This window comes from Hippoglossus hippoglossus, chromosome 14 (assembly GCF_009819705.1).
Source record: "Hippoglossus hippoglossus isolate fHipHip1 chromosome 14, fHipHip1.pri, whole genome shotgun sequence".
NCBI classification, from domain to species: Eukaryota; Metazoa; Chordata; class Actinopteri; order Pleuronectiformes; family Pleuronectidae; genus Hippoglossus; species Hippoglossus hippoglossus.
In genome coordinates this window covers 10218988-10243743 of record NC_047164.1, presented here as the reverse complement: position 1 = coordinate 10243743, position 24756 = coordinate 10218988, and the positions used below count along the sequence as shown (strand labels likewise).

Below are 24756 nucleotides of genomic sequence, written 5' to 3'. Positions count from 1 at the left end.
CAATGTATGTGGGGGAAAAAAATCTCATATACTATATTTTCTCTGATATAGATCCTTACTTAACAAAGCAGTTTGGGTTGTATCTATCATTTTTGAATCTATTTGATAGTTGACAGTGTGGATGGAGACAGGAAACATGGCAGAAGGAAACATGGCGTGCACTGAAACTGTTCGGCCGCCGGAGCGCTCCCCGTTTAGGGATTTCTTTTGTTCCACTTTGACCTGAATCGATGAAAAAAAGAAAGTCAAACACAGCCGGGGTTCCACTCTCCCTCCTCCGCACGGATCACTGCGCTCTGTGGAAATTCATTATGTACGGTCAGGAGCCCGAGGGACCTCTGGTGCCATTACCTCTCCTCCAGTCTCCACCTTAACACTTGACATTGTTTATCGGCTCATCATCGCGGCACACCAACAAGGTTGCTCATTAACAGGCAATTAGTGAATTGTGATGGGGTGGTGCGTAAAGCGAGGCCGGCACTGTGCTGTCACCTGTGCAGATGAGTCTAAACAGGAATGTGGTCACACACATCATTAAGTACCGGCTGAGATATAGTTGTACTGTTTCGTGGGAAAGAGCTGCGGCAGGCAAGGGAATTTATTTTTGTTTAGTTTACTTCCTCGAATGATTATTTCCGTCACCTTTCCTCACAAACGAAGATAACAATCTCCAAACCTATCAGCATTTTGTAATTACTGCATCCGGAATGTGCAAACAATGTGCTCAGAAATGAAAAAAAACACTCAATGAGCTCTTAAGATTTTTAAAGTAGTAATGCGCCCCCTTACTGCTTGAGGTTTTCAAATATTAATCGGATGGTCCAATTAAATTTCTGGAAAGAAATATCTTTGAAAAAAAACACAACCACACAGCATGTTCCCTCATTTGAAAACGACCTAAATCTATGTTAATAAATTTGTTTTACTGTTTCACTGACTCAAATATCGGTTGCTCACTGTGATGTTTAGATTTTTTCTCTTTGCTGTAGTTCCGGAGCAAATCCACTATATGGTCCCGTCATATCAATTTCCTTATTCTCATTTCCAGCAGCAGCAAAGAACCATTATTGGAAAACCAGCTCTGACAAACCCACTCTGCTCCGCAAAAAATACACTAAACCGACACAATGAGATGAACATCCAGTCGCTAAAGAATCACATTTTATCTCAGGAGAGTAAATACTGGATTTACTTTTTATCAAGTAAACACAAAAACAAAACCTCAATGGGAGGATGTGAACTGATGTCTGTTTAAGCAACTGTTTCCTCTGCCCCCTTGTGTCCAAAAAAATATTAAAAAAATTGTGTAGGCAGTGAAGTTGTCTTGACCAGGAGGATGAGGACTAAGAAAACCTTCAGATATAATCAATATAAACAAAATAAAGCACATTCTTAGCAAATGTTTGCTTAGAAATTAGTAGATAATCATTCACTGACTTATCAACCATTATCTAATCCATTTGTTTGGGACGTATTTTGTTGCCCATCAACTCAAGAACCATTATCATCACCAACCTCAACAATCACGGCCACAAGAAGAAAAGCACATGCACTCACATTGATGTCCTCCAGGTCCAAGAAGTTCAGTATGATGCCGTTCCTCTTCCAGATGATGGGTGGGCGCAGTGTCCCCTGGATGGCACAGGTGAGGACGGCGCTGAGGCCCACTGTCACCGTGGAGACGCTGACGTGCTGGTCCTCCGCCAGGCTCAGCTGGATGACCTCTGTGAGGATGAGGGGAGATGTTTGGAAGAAGAGATGACAAAAGAGAAGAAGAAAATCACAAATCAGACGGAGTGTGCTGATGCCGTGGAGCTGTAGCCAGAATGAACACACTTCTGAGCAATCTATCTTATAGTTAGTGGACCGCAGAGGATAAACAGCTGTCCTGGGAGTGAAGGATATCCTGCATGAAAAAGACCACATGTCGGAGGACACATAGCTCGCCAAATATCATCCCTCTCATTAAGCTGGATTTATGTTCATTGAAATGGCCATACAATTCAATTCACCTTTACGGCAAATTAAGAATTATCCTTCAGCGGTTCCGCTCGCCGCCATAAATAGTGTCCGTCGCCAAGCTGTGTGGCCAAGCATCAAATCCACAGAGTCACAGTATCAGTATAAATCTGAAATCAGCTGGATATTTCATCTACCGAGCCTCTCCTTTCATTTACTGTTTAAACGGACTATGAGACGAATATTATAATAATGTTAAAGCAGTGTTTTTAAGCAAAGTGAGCTTTGTGTGTACCACACATTCTTACTATTAAATCAATTTCCATGATTTGTATTTCTCACATTTTTCTTTTCATCTTCTGTTTACACACTTTACAAATTATTTTGAAAACAACTCATCAAGACAGAAGGGTTTTCAAAGGACATGTGAGACAATGATAAGACAAACACTTCGATTTAGTAGCTGAAGAACATTCAACAGTATCTTCTTTTTAGTTTAGTGTATTAACTGCTGTTGCATTTTTTAGGACACACCTCCACATTTCTTCACCTGAGGCTGTGGCTGAATTCATTTCTATTATCATTTTCTGTCATTTTCTTTGAAGCTCTCTTGCTACATGGACAAATCCTTTTTTCTTGCTGAGTCGTTTCAAAATCCTTTGCTTGCTTCTTGTGGAAGCAGCCTGATTGGATGTAAAACAGAATTGCTTCCTCCCAGTCTGGGATTGGCTGGTTTTGCGATACATTGATATGTCCACACGCCAACTCGAAAGACGCTGTGAGCAGGACAAATTTTAGTTTGCTCAGAATTTCTTTTCAAAATAGGTATGTGCTTCTGAGAGTCCCAATGAGCGCTCAGAAATGTGGCACACAAAAAAAAAAAACGGACACCTGAGTGGAGTCTTAATGCAGCCAACCAAACGTAACACTAAGTAAATCTCTCTCTCTCACACTCTCACACACACACACACACACACACACACACACACACACACACACACACACACACACACACACACACACACACACACACACACACACACACACACACACACACCTTGGTTTGGACTTTCAGGTCTGAAACGTATAATAACTAGTTGCAGTATTCCTGTCAGATTTTATCATTGTCCGTCCAAAGCATCAATTCTTCTTTCTTTCACCTCCTGTGACTAACAGCCAAAGGTGAACTTTTATAAAGCGAGATATTCCTCTGACAGGGAACCGCTCTTAGCTCACAAATATAGTTGCAGAGTTGTCCCAGGATAAACTGCTCTCGCACTGTTGATGTATGTTTGATGCAGCTTTTGTTTATTTGCCTTTATTTATCGCCGCCAAGTTTGCTCTGAGAAACTTTTGGAACTTTCCTGACTTGTGTTTCCTCTCGGCAGCTCTCTCAAATCTTTTCTTAACCTACGGTGCCACATAAATCTATGTGAAACTCAAAGATCCAAACACAAATAGTGACTTTTAGGACCTGCAGTGAAGAAGTCAGTATCACTGGAGGAAAATATATCAAATGTCCGAAACCAACTTCAAGTAGATGGCTAACGGACTTTGATATGTTTGTGGGGAACGTAAATGTAAACGACCCCTGGATATTTGCTGTCTGTTTCACGTATAGCTCTCCAGGTGACAGATGTATCCGGGCAGACAGCGAGGTCTGTCAGTGATACTTCAGAACGCCCTGGGTACAGTTCACTGCCAGGTCCAACAGAGTTATAATTCAGCAGGGCATTGATTTGGACACGTGGACAAGTGAGGGATGAAGTGCATTGATGGCTTGGAGGGGCGGTTCCAAGGGGGGGTACTGAGAATTTCAACTAGATTCGTGCTCACATTGACTTTAATACCGTGCGTGCTGTATTCACGGAGGAGAGGACTGCTGGGATGGACATCGAGTTTGGCTTCGTATCGATTCTTCTGCCGTGGAGGAGATTTTTAAAATCTGTTGCTGAGGACTGTCTCTTCCAAGTTCAGGTGAATTCATTAAAGCTATGACTCATCTCCAAACGTTCTGTTTACCAAACAGTTGTGTTTTTGATGGCTGACTCAAGAGTGGCTCTAAATAAAATCGACTGGTCACTCTCAGATAGCACTTGGCTTATCTGGTTTTGGAATGAATACATTCATTTTACTTTGCGGTGAAGCAGCACTGACAGCAGTAAAAAGATAACCTTCAGCTCAAAGCACCCAATGCGAGGCTCTATCACCACTGTCTACAAACCCAATCCAATACGCCATCAGCTCCAACTCCAGGTTTAGATATTTATTTAATATATATATTTACCATTTAACCCATGTGAGGTCAGTAGCAGAACTTCCTGACTTTCTGTTGATGCGTAAGTGTTCATTTTTAATGTTTAACAGAAATGCCATCTTTGTGAAAGATGGACCAGTTGTAAAATGAATCCTGACACATGAAATTAATCCTGAAGACATTTAAACTCATCCCACTGAGATTATATTTAGGAGACTAAGAGAAGATGAAAATCCTCTGTATATTTACACAATGAAAAACAGGCATGTGGTTGTTGATGACACTTTCCTAGAAAAACTGGGTCTAGGAGAGTTGTTTTAGGGCATAAAGGGTTCAAATGTACTTGTTGTCTACATGCATCTTCATTTGTTTGTTTCTTGATCTTTACACATTGTTAGACATGGTTCCATGGTGTAATGGTTAGCACTCTGGACTTTGAATCCAGTGATCCGAGTTCAAGTCTCGGTGGAACCTGAGGTTGAACTCTCCCTTTAAACAGAGGAAACACTGAAACTTATTTATTCAATATTTAGTTTCCTGTGATTATGGAACTACGGATATAATGTGTAACTATGACTATCTTTAATACAGGATTTTTTAATACAGGTCTGTTGAGGGATTGAGCTCAATTTATCCAACTCAAGTCAAAGTCATGCCCCAGTTGACCAAAGTGCTGGACCGGCCTAAAATGTAAAAATGAAAGAATGTAAAGATATACATAAACACAGAGAATACAGAGAAAATACAACATGAAGAATCCACATATTTGAGAATCAATAGCAGCAGAAATCAAGGCCTGAACTTGAATTGACTGCTCAGCACCATCTCACATTATAGAACACCAGCACTAATTCCTCAGCTGGTTTGGGTGAGTGTGTGTGTTTGTGTCTCAACAGCTGAGGCAGGGACATAAACTCAAGCTGTTGGCTCTTAACTTAGCTCTAACGCTGAGATAAGTGGCTTATCTACCTTATGTGAAATACTTTGGTACCGACAACAAAACGTTTTTAAAATACCAAGTAGATAAATAAATAGTGTAATTATAGTAGTAGTAGTTGTAGTAGTAGCCTAGTAGAAGTAGTAGCGTTTAGAATCAGAACACAGAGTCCATCCATCAGACATTTGGGATTTTATCTGACTCTTCTCTTGTCCAGGAGATTTAAGATGCCGACAAATGTCAATAATGATAAGTTCTGCCCCTTAATAGCTATTGGATGGTTCATTGTTTTTAATGTTGGTGTTGAGAAGGGATTTACATGACAGATTTGAAGTGAAGCTCCCGTTCACTTGTGCTCCACATTCACCAATGATAAAGAAGCAGTAAAGCTAATGAACAGGCGGATCAAGCATTCGATGACAGTTTTATTACTTGGTACAATGGAAACAATTTAAACTGAACTCACGGGGTAGTTGCGTTTTATCAGCAGCACTAATATGTTTACCTCAACCATAAAAGACTGTTTCCACTTTAAGAGCAGCTCTATAAAAATATATATCCAAATATCTGCCCCCATGTTCTCTCCCATTCTCAGATGACCCTGGACAAATTGCATATCCACAGGCAGCACCTGCTCTGCCCTGGCTGACTGGGGAAGGTTGTCATGACATTATCTAGTTAATGATCCCCCCCCCCCTCCAAAAATAACTCCAATGTGTAAGTTAGTAATTGACTTTCAGGGGAACTCAGGAGCTCCTCTGATCGATCAGCCCAGCACTAACTGAGCTATGGACGGGGCCGACGGGGAGGTTTCCTGTATCCCGCTCTGGAGGGACGCACGATACAGCATGAGTAAGGAGAGGAAGAGAGGGAGAGGGAAAGAAGGAGGAAATGAAGCAAGGAAGAAAGAAGTTATAGACTGAGAAGAGGAGAGGACTTAAACGGCAGAGATATATAGTGGGCAAGGACGAAGAAAACTTACATGTATGCAAAAGAGGATGAGCAAATGAAAGAAAAACCCACAGGGGCATAAGAGGAGTAGTAGAAGTGTGTGTGTGTGTGTGTGTGTGTGTGAGACAGGAGGAGAGACATATTTGATTCAGAGCACGTAGATGATCTCCCAGGGAATAACTAATGTGCTGAGCTCAAGACTGCGGCTCAGAGAGTTGTCCCTTTCCACTTTTATGAGACCAGCCTCTCATGAGCTGGAGTAAGACATCAAACCACAAAGCAGAGGAGCAGAACACCGTGACTTTTCACAGGCCATGACATGACATTTGGACTTAGACGAGAGATAGAGAGGAGGTGAGGGGGTGGAGCGAGGGAGAGGGGGCTGATGGAAAAAGGGTTACAGGTGAAGGAGTGGGATGTGAGGAGTCATGCGAGCGACGCCGGGAGGTGAGAAAACAGCTGACGGGCCCCCAGTGAGCACAGGTTTGTTGATTAATCCATTCGAGTTGAAAGGTGTCCATTGGATTGGCATATGGCAATATGTACTACATACAGATTATACAGGTCTGCTAAGCTCTGATGCTAAAATCATTGATAAGAGATCAATCAATTAAGTTCAAATTAAAAACTGCTGCGTGGTTCATTGCTTATTAACTTGATATCCGGCCTAAATTACACATGTGGTCAGTTTGTGCGCTTTCTGCACATCACTGTCATGTCAAAGATAGTTTATGAGAGAAGGAACCACCACTCTGTAACACCAGTGTACACCCACAAGTGTTTCTGCAGTTCCAACTACTCCAACAGAGTGAGACATCTTCAGCCGTTTTGTCAGGCATGAACTCCTGTGCGGAGGATTTCCGCACAATTGGGTCCGGACTTTCTCTCGGGTGTTCGTGTGAGGGGCCGCACAGCAAACAGGATTTAACGTATTAACTCCACTGGGGAGATCACATTGTTTTGTTTGCCCTCATCAGCAAACATGACATCTTGATCAGTGTCTTCTACGTTTATGGCACCACTATTTCATTCCACTTTCGTGTCTGTCGTATGTTAGAAACGTCATCAAAGTGCCCACTCGCTCGCAATGAATCCTGTGACATCGATCTGTTGCCTTCTCATGTGTAGCACCTCTGGAGAATGTCAGGAGACCAGGAGAGTTCAGGGCAGCTTTTGTGTTCTGCTGCATGTCTGCAATGTCCGTGGATGGTATTCTCCAAAATGAAACTTCATTCAAATCATATCCAAACACTAAAACTTATCTCAGTGTAAATATTATTATAATTATTTGTTTTATGTGTCCCTACAATGTAACCTAAAACCTTCAGCTTGACGATATCATCAGAAAGAACCGTTAATAATATGCTGCAGCCTCAAGTGCTTTGCACTACAAGTCACATTCATCGGTTCACACACTCTCATCCAGCACTTCCATCACACATCCTTCACACTCTGATGGAACAGTCCACAGGGTCAATATAAGGTTCAGTGTCTTGCCCAAGGACACTCTGGCATTCAGACTGGTTAGTGCGCCCCCTGCTTTACCTCCTGAGCCACATAAATTTGCGATTTTGGAATTCATAAAATACTTTAATAACCATAAAGAATAATTAATATATATAATTCCTACAATAATTGGATATAAAAAGATCAAGTAAGCCTCACAGCTTTTGACTAAATATTTCACGACTCTTCTTAGATCTTTGTCTCTCTGAAGTCAATGCATGTGTGATAAAGTCAGACACATGACTAAATGTGGCTGATACATGTTTAGGGAGAGACCAGAAATCTCTTTATAAGCCAGTCCCACGGGGCAAAGCAGCACTTTGGATGTCACGAAGCATCTCGTGAAACATCTTTTCCTTCGGCTGTCCTCAGATAACACTCTCTCTCTCTCTCGACTCGCCCACCAGCTGACACCACTGAAGTAGGGCTGAGCCATATGCAAATAAAATCTTTTTGTGATTATGTTTGACAGATTTTGCGATGAATCACAATTTTTGTGCCTTTCACATTCACTGAAGGAAAAAAATAAAATAAAAATGACAATGATGTGATTTTTACTGGAGTCTGTTCCCTTATGTCCGGGGGAATATGAAACGTTTGCTTTACTTCATAAAATGCTATTTGTAACGATATGTGACATATTTATCCTTGATTAAGAATTTGAAGTTCAGTGAAACCTTTATGTATTGTTTACATATGAAAAACATAACTAAATATAAGTCTGCAGCACATCAAATTGCTGAAGAATGTCTCATGTCTCTCGATAGTTTGGTGTTTGAGCCTCTTACAACACTTGAGAGGATAAACAAACACACAGCAAGAGTGACACGCTGTACAAACACATGCTCTCCTGATGGATGAAGTCTTCACTGCTCTGAGCTGGTGACAGTGACACCTCAGACACCCCTCATTAGAAATCCACAGAGCTCTCTCGTGTGTCACACTGAATATGTGCCTTGAATGGTGGGTAGTGTGTCACTCTCGTGATGTGTCATGTATGTGAATACAGTATAAGATTGTTCATATTAAAATCTTGTGGATGAAAGATCCTGGTTCGGCCTCAGTTGGTAAATTAAGATTCAGGCATTAATGGTTAAGCTCACCACTAAGTGAAAAGCAGCTGCTGTAGTAAGAAGGTTTGATTTGCCAGCCTCCGCTCGTCCTACATGTTTCCTGCAAAGCTGCCAAACTACTTAGCTTACTTCAGGATTGAAATCAACATCATGCTGGTGTTAGCCTTGTACTTCAGTAAGCCCTCAACCAAAACAGTTTTTAAAAAAACATAAAATTGATTTTCTTATTGATTGTTGCTATGCAACCACCAACAAGTCAGGACAACAGGCAATCTTCAACCACATGGCAACCCAGCACAATAATAATATGCATCAGGCGTAAAGACAGGTTGCTCAGCACCTCCAATCACATGCTCACATGCTGGTGTTATCTTTTATTGTGCTGCAACTTAAGGAAAATGATTTGAAATCATACGGATGACATGAATTACCAGGCACTGCTGCACGGTGCAAGCATGTAGGTTTGTGCTTTAAAGTGTGCGCACACATTCAAGGTGTGATCATGTATCTTTCATGTGTAAAATATAGATGAAGATGGAGGTACTATATAAACACACATTTAAACAAATTATTAAAGTTCTGTTTAATAGTTTGTCTTCTATGAATGTATCATGAAACAAGTCTAGTGTACACACACACACGCATGCACTCACGGACACACACACACAAACACACTCACAGCAATGGCAGTGTGGATGCTATACAAGACACTGGCCTGCCCATGGAAAGTTATTTGGGGATTTACTTTCTCAAGGACACTGTGACATGTAAAGCTTTTCTCACTGTCTGCACTGTCGGTCACAGAGTGTAGTGTACCCTCTGTTTGTCGGGTGAAGCACCCTTCATTAATATGTAGGGTGTTATATATATATATATATATATATATATATATATATATATATATATATATATATATATAGTTTAAGGACAAACTTCCCTCTCTCCTAAGAAAACAGGAACTGTTGCACTTACTGGTAACCATGGTTTTGTCTCAGCACATTAAACACAGCACTATTAATAAGCTATATAAGTAACATTGTAGGCGGTGCAGTGGCAGACTGCATTCATTGCTCAGTTGGCCTGAGCCTATGGACAACTCACCCCCCCTCTATAATGTTTCTAAGCTGGTCGGATGCTTTATAATAACAAAATAAGTTCCACTCCCTGCCTCTTGGTTTGGGATGGGACTTGTTGTATCGCCCTATAAGACAGTATCAAGGTATACAGTGTGTGATTCTACACTGTGACAAAAATCTACAGTATTGTGATTCATATTAGTACAGTTTTTGAGATCACATTAAGAAACTGTGTTGATAAAAATAGAATGACTGCCCTGTGGTTGTCAGTCTACATACAGTTGTTTCAAGATTCATATGAGGTCACAGTGACTTTTGACCTTAGACCACTGAAATCCAATCCACTAATCTTTGTGTCCAAGAGACAACTGGTCAAAATTCGAAGAAAACTCATGAAAGGCAGACTTGAGATACAATGTTTAAGAGGCCAAAAACATGTTTTGTGAGGCCACCACGACACTGACCAGCAAAATGTACAAAGTTTATCCTTGAGTCCATGAGAATGTTTTTACCCAATTTGAAGACATTTCAGGACACAGGACAAAATAACCTCCAGCCACTGTTGTCGCAGATGCAGAATGTCAGTATTTAGCTATTTCAATTATTAAAATTTCCAAAAACTCAAGGTAGTCCATCATACTGAGAACAAATCCTATTAAACAGTCCTGCCCATGATATGCAAGATTTCACACATAATCATAGATAGTGAAATGGTAGCTACTATAATAAAAATCTGTGCTGCATGACAAATTCTTATTCAATTCAATTCTATTTGTAAAGCGCCAAATCATAATATACATTATCTCGAGGCACTTCACATAGAAGGTCGTGATCTTCAAAATCATAGAGAAACCCAACAGTTCCCACAATGAAGAAGCACTTTGGCGACTGTGGAGAGAAAAAACTCCCTCATTAACTTTTAACTGAAGCAAATATCATCAACCGATTTCAGGCTCATACCAAAACAGCTCAGTTTACACAGTTTTATTTTTAATATTTAATACAACCGATTTACCCTCGGAAAACAATCTCTCTTTAAAAAACGTGCCACCTCATGACACCAGCAGGTCTGCGCAGTGCACTGGGAGACAACATATTCCCGCTGGGAGCCCACAGTGCGCACACATGATCTTGACGTGTCACGGTGGATTCAGTGTGAGAGCTGCTCCCTGCAGGTGGGCCGCAGCTATTAGTAAATATATCATCCGTGTTTCCAACACACTGACACGCTGAATTAATGTCATGTTGCAAATTATGCTGCACATGTAAACACACTCTTCCCAGTCAATCAATAACCGTGCACTCGCAGTGAGCTGCATGCATACGCTGTGTTTCACTCGCATTGTACATATATACTGCTCATTTACCGTCTCTCACATACACTCTGTCTTTCCTTCATCTCTTATGTACACACGGGCTCTTATACTCTCTCTCTCTCCTCCTCCTCCTCCTCTCGCTCTTTCACACACAGAGAAACTCCTGCTGCCGTGGTGATTATTCATGGGAGGGAGATAGGGATGAGCAATCAGCGGCCAGCTCATTAATCACACTGGATGCAGACCCTTAATCTCCTCCACAGGTACAGAGGAATCCTCCGCCGCCGCTCCTCATTGCTTTTCTAACTTACCCTTCTTCTCTATCTCGCACCAACCTCCTCCTCTCTCCCACCCACCACCTCATTCTCTCTCTCTCTCTCTCTCTCTCTCCCTGTGATGCTTTGTTTGCATCCTTGGCTACTTCTCTCCGTCTTTGTCCTCCGCCGAGCCTCTCACCCTCTTGATACGTCTGTGGCTCTTCGCCTGTCAGTCTTCCTTTCTGTCTTACTCCTTCCTTTTCTCTCCCCTTTTAATCTGCCTCTCTCTCTCTCTCTCTCTCTCGTGCTTCCCCCAGTTGTTCAACTTAAAGTGGCTTCTTGCTATGGCATAGCAGAGCCAACTTGATGCAACTTCTCCAGTAGGTCTTCTTAACTAGGCAACAATAAAGCCTTGTTAGAATCACATAGAGAAGATGAAGAGCAAACCAGTGGAGGAAGGGTATCTAGAGAAGGTGTGTGTGTGTATGTGCAGCGAGGAGTGTTTTAAAACAATCTGTTCCAAGCCGTATTAATAAACCAGCAGGAGTTTGGCAGGAGATCCTGCTCTGCTCGCTCTCATGCCTCAGCTGCATAAGCATTTAAAGAATAGGGTTGAGGATACTTCACCTCACAGGAGCTGGACCCTTTAAGCACACGTTTTAAGACGATGCAAATCCCGACATTTTCCAGAGATTTCCTGGAGGGGCCGTATGTGAGAGCGCAAATGTCCAAGTCAGTTGCTCCGGACGATTTCTGCAACTGTTCCCACCGGCCCCCCGAGTGAAATGTCCAGAAAATGTCAGAGTGTGCAGAATATAGCAGGAAAAAGCCTTAGATTTACGCCGTGAAAACACCATATCCCGCCTCCTTCATGCTCCACCCAGGCGCCACCCCTTGTTCCTGTAGCCGTGAACACGTCTGACCTGGATAATCTCTGTTGTATCCTCCATAAACTTTAGTTCCATGAAATGTCTGTTGTTGTCTGTTGGCTACAAAGTTGATGAGAACCATTTGTGCTGTTCTGCCGCTGAATTAAAACAAAACAACGTCAGATTCTGTTTTGGCGAGTGCATGATAATTTGACAGAATTACCACCAGTTTTTTTTTAACAATTACAGTCCCTGCTTTTGAAAAACCACAGGTTTAAAAAACCAACACAAATCAGGACGCCCCCTCAGGATTATAATGAGACGTTACTCCGGTTTTCTGACTGATGTGAGAGCCACTTCCTGAGTTTATGCTTACACAACAAAAAAAAAGACCCCACTAAAAATATCCCCGCTGCTGTCAACAATATCTATTACTCAAGAGAAACACAGCAGTCCTCCTGGATCTGCACACTTACCGGCCATTTAAAGGGAACCATTCTCTCCCCTGCATAATTCAATGACCAATTTTGCAGGAACAGGTTGCAAACAACAGAGACAATTTCAGAGGGGGGCGTTGCTGCTAAGCGCCCGAACTCATTGCAAGGCGACAGTGGATTTACAGAGGACGACTCTCAATAATGAACCCGCATCAGTCGGGTAATGACAGGGTAGAACGTTTCATTCCATCCCTGAGGCCAGGAGAGCAACTTCTGGGAAACGAAGAGAGGAACTGTCGGTCTGGAAGGGTTCACAGAACTCTACAGGTATTCACTTTTACATTGTTGCTTTACATTCAGGTAGTTTGTCGTCTTACAATCGCTTTCGTCATTCGAGACAGAATCACAAGCCGCTGCTGCAGAGTCCCTCTAATACAAAGTCTGTAAATCGCCACATGCTACATGCTAATGCAGTAATTCCTCCATATAGCTTTCCCAATATGTTTATTGCTATGACTACAAGTCCAAATATTTCCACATTATCACATGTTAATAGCCATCATGATTTTCATTACATTTTTCTTTTAGAGGCACTACAGTATCATGACTGTGCTTTTTTATTTATAATTTTAATTGACTGTAAATCAGAAATATACAGTATATGATAATATATACTTTATTTTTTTCTTAAGTTTTAAGAATGCGATTATGTGCTTTTTTGGGAACTTTGTTTTTTGGTAATTGTACCTGTTCCTAACTAAGACACATTTACATATGCATTACATACATATTACACTATTGTTTAAACAAATTTAACTTTTTTAAAAGATATTTAGAATCATGAATAGAACAAAACTGATCATCCTATTTGCTTGCAAGCTTTATCATGATGCATCTTGTGTAACTTGTGTAAAGTCTGTTTCTATTAAAAAAATTGTCTGAAAATAAAAAATGGTAGCAAAATCACGTTCCAGACACAGCTTAGAAAAAAAAAACTTACATCCTTTGATTAGATAAAATGGAAAACATTTTAAATCTCAAAGGCCAAAAAAGTCACCCTGCTCAACGGCTTAATGGAAACAAGCTGACAGTCTGGAGCTAATCTCCCATACTTCATTTGGCTGGATGAGACCCAATTCATTAAACCCATACTCTCATCTGATAGAAGCATAAGATCTATGACAATCTGGATAATCTTTCATCTTTATGGAAAGAAAGAAGCAGGGGACCCGACACCACCCCCCCCCCCCTCCTCACCCCCTCTCCTCTCTCCCTCTCTCTCTCTCCTTTCCCTCTCTCTCCCTCTCCAACAGCTATACCTCCTACTATAAACTGCAAAGGCCTTTTCTGACAGGGTCGGCTAAGTGGTCTTACTAGTTTTAAAACCCTTTCAGCCTTGTGGAGGAGGAGGGTAAAAGAGATTAGAGGCCTGCAGCACAACTCAACACTGCAGGAGTCACAGCTTGACCTGACCTGAGGGTCTGCCTTGATAGAGACAGAACGCACAATGATATACTGAGAGCTGCGTGTGTGTGTGTGTGTGTATCTAGGTTTCTGATGATTGCTTGCATTCATCGGTCTGGGAAGGGCTGCAGGACAGAAGGATAAAAAGACTGATAATATTCCTAAATGCAGCTGCCATGAGGCCTGTTAGAGATGTTAAAGGACCCTTGAATCCAGACAAGTGAAATGAGAGCACGACTTGAGGTGCCGTTTTGAATTTAATTAGTTACAGTGCAATTTGGAGAGCTTGTGTTTGTTTCTTGAGGGAAAGAGAGGTCAGCGTCTGACAAGCTAAATGTGACGGGAAAAAAAACGGAAGATTACAAGACTCTACATCCACAGAGAGGAAAGAGGAGGGTTTCTTTTTTCTATTTCATCGCCAGTGAAGCTCCGGAGACGTGTTATTTGCTCTTCTTTTGTTCTGACAACATACCACTGTTTTCCGTCAGAGTCAATGGAGGCTGTTTTACAGCAGGATACGATGGAAACACTTCATAAGCATAACAGTCCTCCGCATACTACTAGATATTTTAAGATATTTCCCTTTTCTAAATATTAAAACTATGCTGCAGATGCTCACACGTGTATTAACAATCCATTTGCCAGCAGTTCTTAAAGATGATGGTACTAAAAACATTGTTCATCTATCTTGGCTTGATAAGTATCACTATATGTACAATTACTTGAATTTACTTTAAGAATAGTAAGGTCTAATAAATCTAATTATCATTTATAAGCTTATAACCTAGTAAGGTTAAATACTTAGAAGTTGCATAACAGCACATCTGGGGTTTCCGACCACTTCAAAACAAATACAATTACCGGCCTGTTGTAGTAAGTCTCCGCCAATTAGTGCAGTTTCAGTCAGCATACTTACTTTAGACTCATATGAGGTCAATATAACCTTTGATTATTATAATCAAATCAGTTAATAATTGAGTCTAAATGAGACTAATGAGTCTAAATGAATTCGCAAAAGAGGCTCAACATATTTTTTTGGTGAGGCGCCAATGACTTTTGATGAAATCTGATCTTTGACCCCCCAAATCTGATCAGTTAATATGCGAGTCTGAGTGTGTGTTGCATTCTATAACACTCACTGTTCTGGCAGCTGTCGCTTTGTTTACAAAGTTAATGTAGTGCGTATTACATTACATTTCATTTAGCTGACGCTTTTATCCAAAGCGACTAACAATAAGTGCATTCAACCATGAGGGTACAAACCCAGAACAACAAGAATCAAGAGAGTACAATTTCTTCAAAAAAAGCAAAACTACAAAGTGCTATAAGTGTATGTGCATAACTTGAAGAAAACAGAGCATATATAGACTTAATACTATAAGTATAATATGTCTGGAGTTGCACTTGTACGTAAAACACAAGTTGAGTGTTACAAAGAACTGCTGGAAGGCTGTTTTGATTAGAATTGAAGCTAATCTGTTCCATCAGATAAACACCCTGTTGGATGAAAAGAGTTCAGGCCACAGGAAAATGAACATATTTGATTGTCACAACTACCTAGTAAAACCAATTACTAACGGGTGTGAGTTGAATGTAAATACCATAATAGTGTGTGACAGTTTCCCTGCTGAGGCTGTAGTACATACTGTACATGTTCACACCTGAGCGCTGTCAGGTAAACACACATTTTGCTGCGAGCTACTGAGCAGCTGCACCGGATCAGATGGGTTGAGTTACTGTGCTGAACAGCATCTTGTCTTGTTCGGGCACTTCACTGTATTTGTGATGGATACGTTTAGCTTCCTGACACCAGGGTGATGCCTGTGGTCAGTTTGGAAAATATCTGAGTCAGTCAAGGATCTGCGATGTAGCCGACCTCTGCAGGGACGGGTGACATGATGATATATGCCCGGAGAGACCATATTAGTCATGCTGTCATATTCTTCATACTGCAGTAGCTTTCTAGTGAAGGTATTAGGCTACTGTGGGTAACGTTGCAATACTGTATTTTTCAATAGCAGGTCAAACATATCTTTTGTTTGAGTCCCTGCCAGGCGAGCCCCACTTCTCTCTAGAAGCACAAGCTTTCTATTAGAGAGTTGAAATGTAGTGTGTCCCTGAAAACAGCTATTACCAATGTACCTTAAATGGTGATGAATACAAAATATAAACCAAATCTTTCAGCAGCTGAGACATTAGGCAGGTGAGACTTCAAAAATGTAATGTTTATTATCTCCAGCAGGGAGGAAATGTTTGTATTGCCGTTTGTCTGTTTGCAGGATTATGGAAAAAGTACAGAACCGATTTTTATGAAACTTGGTGGAGGGGTGGGGTACAGGCCAAGGAGGAAGCCATTAAATCTTGGCTCAGATGCAGACAAAGGGGTGGATCCAGGAATGTGTCATCACTTTCTTCAACATTTAAGATAGGGCCCTTCTTTTTTGACATCTTCATGGATTTTCCAAAGAAAAACTTATGGATCTTGATGAAAGAAAACTGACATATTTACGGGACTGATATCGATTGGTGAGTTCAATTTAATAGTTTGGTGGAGGTATCGCTCTATTGAGAGCGACTCTATATGTGATCAATGTAAATGTGTCGAGTTTAGCCTGATGACTAATTGGTCCCCACAGACTATGACTATTGATAAAAAGCCTTTTCTACATAACAAAGTTACAATGAAAATAAGTGTAATAAGAAACCGGAACAAATGAAACACAGCCTGGTGGCATTAAACTAACAACGCAATCAGACAAGTTTAAAACACTACAAACAAGTTAATCAAACAGGATAAACAGCCTCTGAAATAAAATCTATACAGGAGAGCAAATTCTCCTTTGAGAAAATACCCTCCAGCAAACAAATAATGTACTTGGCTCAAATTTGGGATTCTTCATCATCGCATGACAAGGGCTTGACTTTGTGGAATTATGAACCAACATCTGTGGTTTAATACAGATGATGTATCTCATTTTTCTATTAAGAACATTCCTGCATATTTCTGTGCGATCCAAGAATTCAGGGTCGGCTGATTTTACAGCAAAGCACATTGGACAGCTGGAAAAAGCATCATTTGACTTAAGTTATTACAAACGACTCATGTTAAAAACTCTAATGCCAGTTTGTTCTTTTCTCTAAATCCTTCCACACATTACATTTACAGTACATATGTTATTTAGGTCTGTGTATCTGAACTAGTGTCTGTGATTTAACAACATTTATGCTCCTACAACAGAAACCTTAATAAAACCTTGGAATAGAATCAGATGCAGTAAGTGGCCTGAGGCAAACTCCAACCGACAACCATTTTAATCCAGTGAGGACAAAACAACTCACATTTTCTTTTGCCATTGAAAAACAATTGGCTAGAAATACCTGAAATACATTTTTTAAGGTTGAACATTTTGTTTGTTGAGCAATGAATAATTATTGTCTTAGTTAGCAGTGGTATCAGTTGACCAGTATGAAAAATAATTAGTTTTATCTCTCCCCCGCAGTAACAATGTGTGTTGATTAATTAGTAGGCGAAATAAACTGTCATTGTATCACGGCACCATTATAACCACGCTGTTGATGAGTTGATGAAGTTGATTAATGGGTCTGTATTTTCCTCTGTGTGTGTGTGTGTGTGTCTCTGCACCGTGCAATGAATTACAGGAGAATAATGTTTGTCTGCACTACACCACCATATTATTATGGATCCTCCAAGCATGACAGGAGTTTTGCAAATAATGATATATATAAATATATTTAAGTTTTAGGCTAGTGGTCAGATATAGAGCTTGGCAGATATAGGAACAGCCGATATGAGCCTTTCACATACATATCTACGTATCTGGGTTAATGTTTGTTGATATGCAACGAAAACCTTTATTATGACGAATAAACATTGCAGAAAATATGTTTATGTTTACATGTGTTTTTTGCGTAAACATGTTTTTTTAACTTCATTTGAGCATTATTTATGAAAACAGTTATTAATAATAAAGTGTCTGATGTGATCTGAAGCCAATATGTCGGTAACACAAATGTTTTACCCCCCTAGTTCTGTTAACAGCACCGTCTCTCACAGATCCATATTGGTCAGACTCTAGTCAGACAGAGATCCGATAAGAATTGGAAGCGATTGGGATTGTAACTCTCGGCTCGTTGGAGCTTCCCAACCACTGCAGGAGCTGTCGACGTGCCACTGATATCCTGACTGTCACAGCTGTGTTCCTGACACCGCGCCATCCAACTCAAACCCTTCAGAGTTTCTTTTATGGATTTCCGATGTGGAGTACAACATCACATTAAAGAGCTCTACATGCATAGGACTTGTAACTGGGGTTTAACCTGGTGAACCAAAACAACTAAATAAATAAATAAAAACACTGCATCATCTCGGAACAAAACAAGCCTCAGAGCCTCAGAGCCTCAACCCTGGAGCCGGCTCACTGCGTGTTGTTTGAGAAGACTGGGCTCGAACTGTTGCTACAGGAGATAATGTGCACCAACACTCAGCCGGGGGCATGCAACATCGAGCCGAGTCAGAGAATCAGACCGCACTCCGGAGAATAAAGACTTGAGATATGGGATTACCTGCTCCTCTATCGTCACCTTCCCCCTCTTTCATACACACTTACACTTCAAAATGTTTGACGATTTCGGCTTTGTGAGGCTGTCAAAGCCACACACTTTCAAGGTCTGCTGAACAACAAAACTCCGGCTTTGGAAATTCTGTGAAAGCCACTAAATGATATTGACTGCTGGTGTGAGCCGCATGCAGGAGTAACAATATTCTCTTCAACGGGTCAGGAGGTTCAGTGTTTGGAAACTTTAAGAAAACTATGGAACTAGTGTTTCAGGTTTTAATGAGTTTGGTTTTTCAACAAATCACACTTCAACTCACCCACGAAGGAATATGTAGACGCATTAAACTGATCTGACTTTATGTCAATGGGGATGTGTGTCATTAATTTCAGTGATAAACGCTATTTGTCCAACTTTTCCTTTTACAGTTTGTTGTGTTTGGATTTTCCTTTCCAATTATGTCAAACTGTGCAATTAAATCAGAATAAATTAACAATTATAGCTTCTGTTGTTGTGCATCTGTCCATCCATCCATCCATCCATCCATCCATCCATCCGTCCATCCACTGTCTTTTACATATCCAGGCTTGGGTCACACAGGTTGCTGCCCAAATACGGTATACCAGACATACCTCATACTCTTTCCAGCTCTTTCTGGGGGGATCCTGAGGCATTCCCAGGCTGGAAGGGATATGTAATCCCTCCAGCAGGTTCTGGGTCTACCCCTGGGTCTCCTCCCGGTTGGGTGCACCCAGTAGACCTCCAACGGAAGGCGCCCAGGAGGCAAAATGATTAGGACCCCCTGTCCCCTTTCAACGTAAAAGGAGCAGTGGGTCGCAAACTTGTTGTCATTTTTAAGATAATTAAACTGCTTTTGAGGCACAAAACATCCTTCATGTCCAAAACAATACTGTTACAACTCTGCCTTGAAAAAGTGTTTCAACCTCCAGATAATAGATCAACTCTTCTAATTACATGGTTGGTAAACTGCGGGGCTGTAATTGAATCAGGATATTTAGAGTTGACTAAGTCTGCACTTCAGGTCAATGCATCGACCTCAGTATTTTAATTTGTCATGCTTGTGGTTCACGCTCAGTCTTATCTATAGGGGCATCTCGGCTGATGATTCATATCATCGAAGTCCTCTCTCTAACCTTTCGCCTGATTTTCAGAGCATCAACAGGGAACGCACGGAGCGAAGCCCAGCTGCTTTTTTTATGGACTGTTTCCCAGCCAGCGGTTTGCTTCCTGAATCGCCTTTGGACCCGTAGTCATCATAACAAACTTGACTGAGCAGGTCTGTTTGCTTGTTGAGAGTAGCAACAAATTGCACAAATTCACAACCGCAAACTCCTAACTCCTCCACTGCCTCCAAGCATCGCTGAAGTTTAACTTGACACTTGTTATTCAGGGAGTCAAGAGAAAGTATGGTAGTATAGTAACTGTTTCCCAGAATGTGTGTTGTTAGTTATCTTCCATGTCTATTCCACCGGCATTTTTCCCTCTTCCTCTTCTTTCCCTTTCCCCGCACTTCTCCTCGTCCTCACTTCTCTCCTCTGCCCTCACTCCACTTCCCAAAGCTTGTCAACTCTAATCTCTCACACCCTGCACATCTTCACCCGGTCTTTTCCGCCACCCCACGCTCTCGTAAACATGAAATAGTGTGTTACCTACTCCTGTCTATTATTCACTTCTCTTTTCTTCCCCCCCTTCTGCCTCCTCATGGTGCCTGATAGGTCCTTACCCTGCTCACCCTAGGCCCGACTCTGTGCTTCTCGAGACTTTGACAAACAAGTGGAAACATAGAATTATGCATTACCTGCTTTTTTTCCTTCTAAATCCTCTCCATCTCTCTCTGTTCTTTCCCTTTCTCAACACTCCTGGCCTCCTCCCAAACCCTATTCTCTCCTTCCTCTCTGGTAAACAAGTGTAAACAGGCAGCATCGCCAGGTTAAATTAGCGCCTTTTTTGTTCTGCACCCCCGCAATCGCAGTCCTCTGATCAAAACACGATTTGAATGTGGGGGAACTCGAATGAGTGCCTCCAAAGGGTGTTTGTTTGGGTGTGATTCAGCCGTTTGCGTAACAAGCATTGCAGCTGGGAGCCGCTGCACTGAGTCAGTTTTACTCTCATTCTCTCATTTACCTCGTTTCACCTCTACCAGATCTGAGCGTTTGTTTTTCCTTGTTTGCCGAGTTCAGCTGAGTAACGTCAGCACTGGCATCTGTTCAGCTCCAGTGTACAAGGGGGAGATCAACTCTTTCATTAAAAAATAATCTCATCACCACAACCGAGCCATCTATATATACCAACTCGCTGATGGTTTACAAAGAACAAATGTTTACCTGTAGAGAACAACTCCAAGTGCAATCTATGAGAAATGTTTCCAGAAGCTAAAGGTGCCCAGCAATGATGGTTTAGGTGGTTGGACTCTAACTTCGATGGATTGGCTTGTGCTCTATGAATCTGCTCCAAATTATTCTCTTCCCTTTTCTTTCGTCTCCCTTTTCTCCCTTTCCCTTGCGCTTTTTCCCGCTGTGTTTATCTCCTTTGTTCTGAGAGAACATTTTCAAAGCCGGTGAAGGTGGAAGCTGGAGGGGATTGCGTTGAGGAGATCAGAGGAGAAAAATTAGGAGGAGTACCACTCCCATGCAAGCACACACAACCGGAGAGGCGAACACGCAACCATACGGACGCGCACTTGTTTGAAATTGCAGGGGAGTGTTAAAACAGGAAGAAGGGAGGGAGAACGGGGGGAGATTGTTCCACCAAAGAGGCAAGAGAAAGAGCAAATCAATGGCGGCATGATAATGAATTATTTCCTCGCCAGAGAGGGAGTTAGAGAGGAGAGATAAAAGCAGACCACATGCTGTGCCACTAACAGCCGGAGGGCAGCTGCCTGTGAATTATGGCGCGTTGGAACACACTTGCTGCCCTTGGGATCCATTGGTTTGCAAAAGGAAGAGACAGTGAAGAGAAATGGAAGTGAGAGAGCCGCAAAGAGATGGGGTGGGCAGAAAAGAAATGTTGGAAGGAGTAACGGTAAAGCCCCCTGAGTTCATGAGACGCATGGGTTTACATCTCTGTGGCTAATTAGAGAAAATGAAATTAAAGTGGTGGAAATGAAAGAGGGATAGATGAGGGAGATGGAGAGGCGTGGGAGGTGTCGGAGGGGGGGGGGGTTATTCGGCATGTGTAATTATGAGAGATATTAGACGTCTGCCGGAGCAAGTACGTCTGTCCCCATCGCCACGTCACGTCCCAGTGGACCTGGAATACCCAGCAAGTGTGAGTCATAGAGACGAATGAATTGCAATTTGTACTTCACCGCAGCCCGTTTAACACACCCACAGTAGACATTAGTCGAACTCTTTGTTCTCTCTCAACAAAGATATCCCGCTGCGGCCGTCCCAGTTTAGGTGCTCGATTTACATTCAACTAAAAAGTGTTTCAATATATACTTTAAAATTTTCAAATAGGCCGTTAGTGCCTATATAATGGTTCACAGCAGAATTCCTGGATACATCCAATCTGTGGTTGCAATCTGCTCGTGGCTTATTATTTGTATGTTTCACTTCTTCAGCAAGCAGCACACGAGTAACCTCAGCTGAACTGCTTAGTTATTTTATGAGACGAATTGTTTGCAACTCTTACAATTTCATACATCATCCATCTGCGATGTTAACTACTTATCCCTTTTTTTTACTTAACTCACTGTTATGATTTAGTTTGGATGAACTGTGTTTTTGCCTCATCTACTTTATTTTCTCTAAAAGTAATTTTCTCAGAGAACACGTCTGAATTAAACACATGGACACAGTGGAGGGATGAAATGCACAAGAATTTAACAGAGCCCATTTTTGCCTGTTAAGCAGCAGTAGAGCTATAATCTTTCCTTGTGTTTGCTTTGTAAAAACAAAATCTAAAGATAATTCTTCGGGCTCAAATTCAAGCCCTGAACAAGAGCCCCATCATATTGACATGAGATTATCTGACCATGCAACCACACAAACACAATTTATAAAAACAAACAATTTAAGATGTAACAGCTTTTTAAAGTGTATTTTTTAATTAACACCTTCAATTTCTGTGTTTTTGGGAACAGCTGCCTCTCTGTATTTCAGGCGAATTCACAGATCCAACATGCACAAGCCAGTGCATGTTGGTTTTGGTAGAAGCAGAAGGCAGGTAGTGCAGTTTGAGATACTGTTCCCTATATATTTGGATGACGACTGTTGAGCAGCAGGTATGATGCACATTTTATTTTTCTGCCATAAATCCAGATGCTGGGGCTTGGATGAGGCACGTGTTGACACCAGGGACCATAAGAGATACAACTCTGGGGTATTTACTGCTTCAGGTTTTAAACAAATTCATCCTGAAAAAACAAGGGAAACTTCATTCAGAAACACAACATCTGATGGGCAGAAGAAGAAGAATCTTAATATTTGACAGCCAGCTGTTGTTTATGCTTGAAAAAACCCATTACAAAGTGATTCAAGGATAAAGTCTGAAAACTACAGTTTCTTATTTTTTTTTTTTTACAATTAACACAAAATAAAGGGTATAAATACAAGTTTGTGAACTGCTCAGTTTACATCCAGTTTACTGGCAATATAATGCTGTTATAGTGCCACTACTAATCTCTTACAGACAGTGAACGCAGGTTTTCTGACGATGCTCTTTCTTAAACTGATGTGCTAAAGTGTTTTATTCACTTTAAACTAATTGAGCTTCATTTCCCAAATATTCTGTGAATAAAAAACTGCCTTTGAACACAATCGGTTTGTAGTTAAAAAGGAATAGTTTGACATTAAGGGAAATATGCTCCTTACTTCATTAATTATTGAGAGATCCATGACGGCAAATGCTTCTTCTATTTACTTTGGTCTATTATATTTGTGTGTTTTATATATATATATATATATATATATATTTAAATAAACACAGACACATGTATATACACAGAGTTTGTACCAAGTCTACCTCCAAAATTTACATTTTCCCAAAATGTAGACATTTTCAAGCTATTTATTGAGGTTATAAAAGCCGACAGACATAAAACAAAAAGATTTCCGGAAGGATGTTGTCGTTATGTTGACAAGATCTTTGGGTTGGCCGGACTGTGCTTTATTAATTTTTCATTCGTGAATAGGTTTATCACAGAATTGCACAAACAGAATGTAATCTCTATTAGGGCAGATATGTTTAAATGGAAAATGGGATATGCATATATCATATACATGTCATCCTTTATTGCCGATTATGTGCATATTGCTTACTTTACTCTACCTGTTCTGGACTACCACTCTTCTGACTCTACTCTCGTGTCCTCTCGGGAATTTGCGACATCGACTAAGTATTGCACTAAATAAATGATTCAGAGATTAAAGAGACAGCCACAGTTGCCATGACAACCCGCTGGGCATCTCTCGTTATTGTATTCAAAGCAGACTGCTGGATGACCACTGGCTGCACGGTGCTGTGTGTGAGTGTGTGTGTGTGTGTGTATGTGTGTGTGTGTGACTGCATGTGACTTGTGTACACAAGTGAGTGCCTGTGTGCGTGAGGTAATTATGAAGAACAGAAAATGAAATTGGCTGCCAGCCCTGTGGTTTCTATGTTGCATGCTAAGACATTGAAGGGAAAGTGGCTAAAAATACATGATTAAAGCTGAGAGATGAAGCTGTAGGAGTTATACACTTATACATGTCCAGTTTAAAGTCAAAATCTGATATGTCCACACATAAATGAACACACCACCATTGATGTAACCTAACATGGATTCAATCAATCAATGATCTTGTCAATGGAAGTTATATCTACTACTCTCAATATACAAGGTCAAAGCAGTGTTTCCCCTTAATTGTCTAGACTGTGACGGCTCAGGCCAGTTTCATAATGAACCAGATTTTTTGTTTTTTACACTTCATATCGTATAATAAAATAAGATAACAAAGATCTCTAACTTGTTGTTTGCAACACTCTTCGCCGGATGCTTACTCATGATGTCACACCACTGCAAATGTTTTTAGCATCCACACAGACGGTCACACCTTCTCTTTCACTCTCAAGTCTG

At 41.1% G+C, this 24756-nt stretch overlaps 1 protein-coding gene and 1 non-coding gene across 3 annotated transcripts in view; one reads left to right on the top strand and one right to left on the bottom strand.

Annotated features, from left to right (window-relative positions):
- Positions 1 to 24756, bottom strand: part of fstl4 (follistatin-like 4) — a 201017-nt gene that overhangs the window by 30729 nt on the left and 145532 nt on the right. For both annotated transcript variants that reach the window (XM_034606575.1, XM_034606574.1), the window contains exon 7: positions 1558 to 1724. In XM_034606575.1, coding sequence (XP_034462466.1) covers positions 1558 to 1724 — 167 coding nt within the window. The remainder of the gene's footprint in view (positions 1 to 1557; positions 1725 to 24756) is intronic.
- trnaq-uug lies at positions 4619 to 4690 on the top strand. Its single transcript has one exon. It is a non-coding gene; the product is annotated as a tRNA-Gln (tRNA).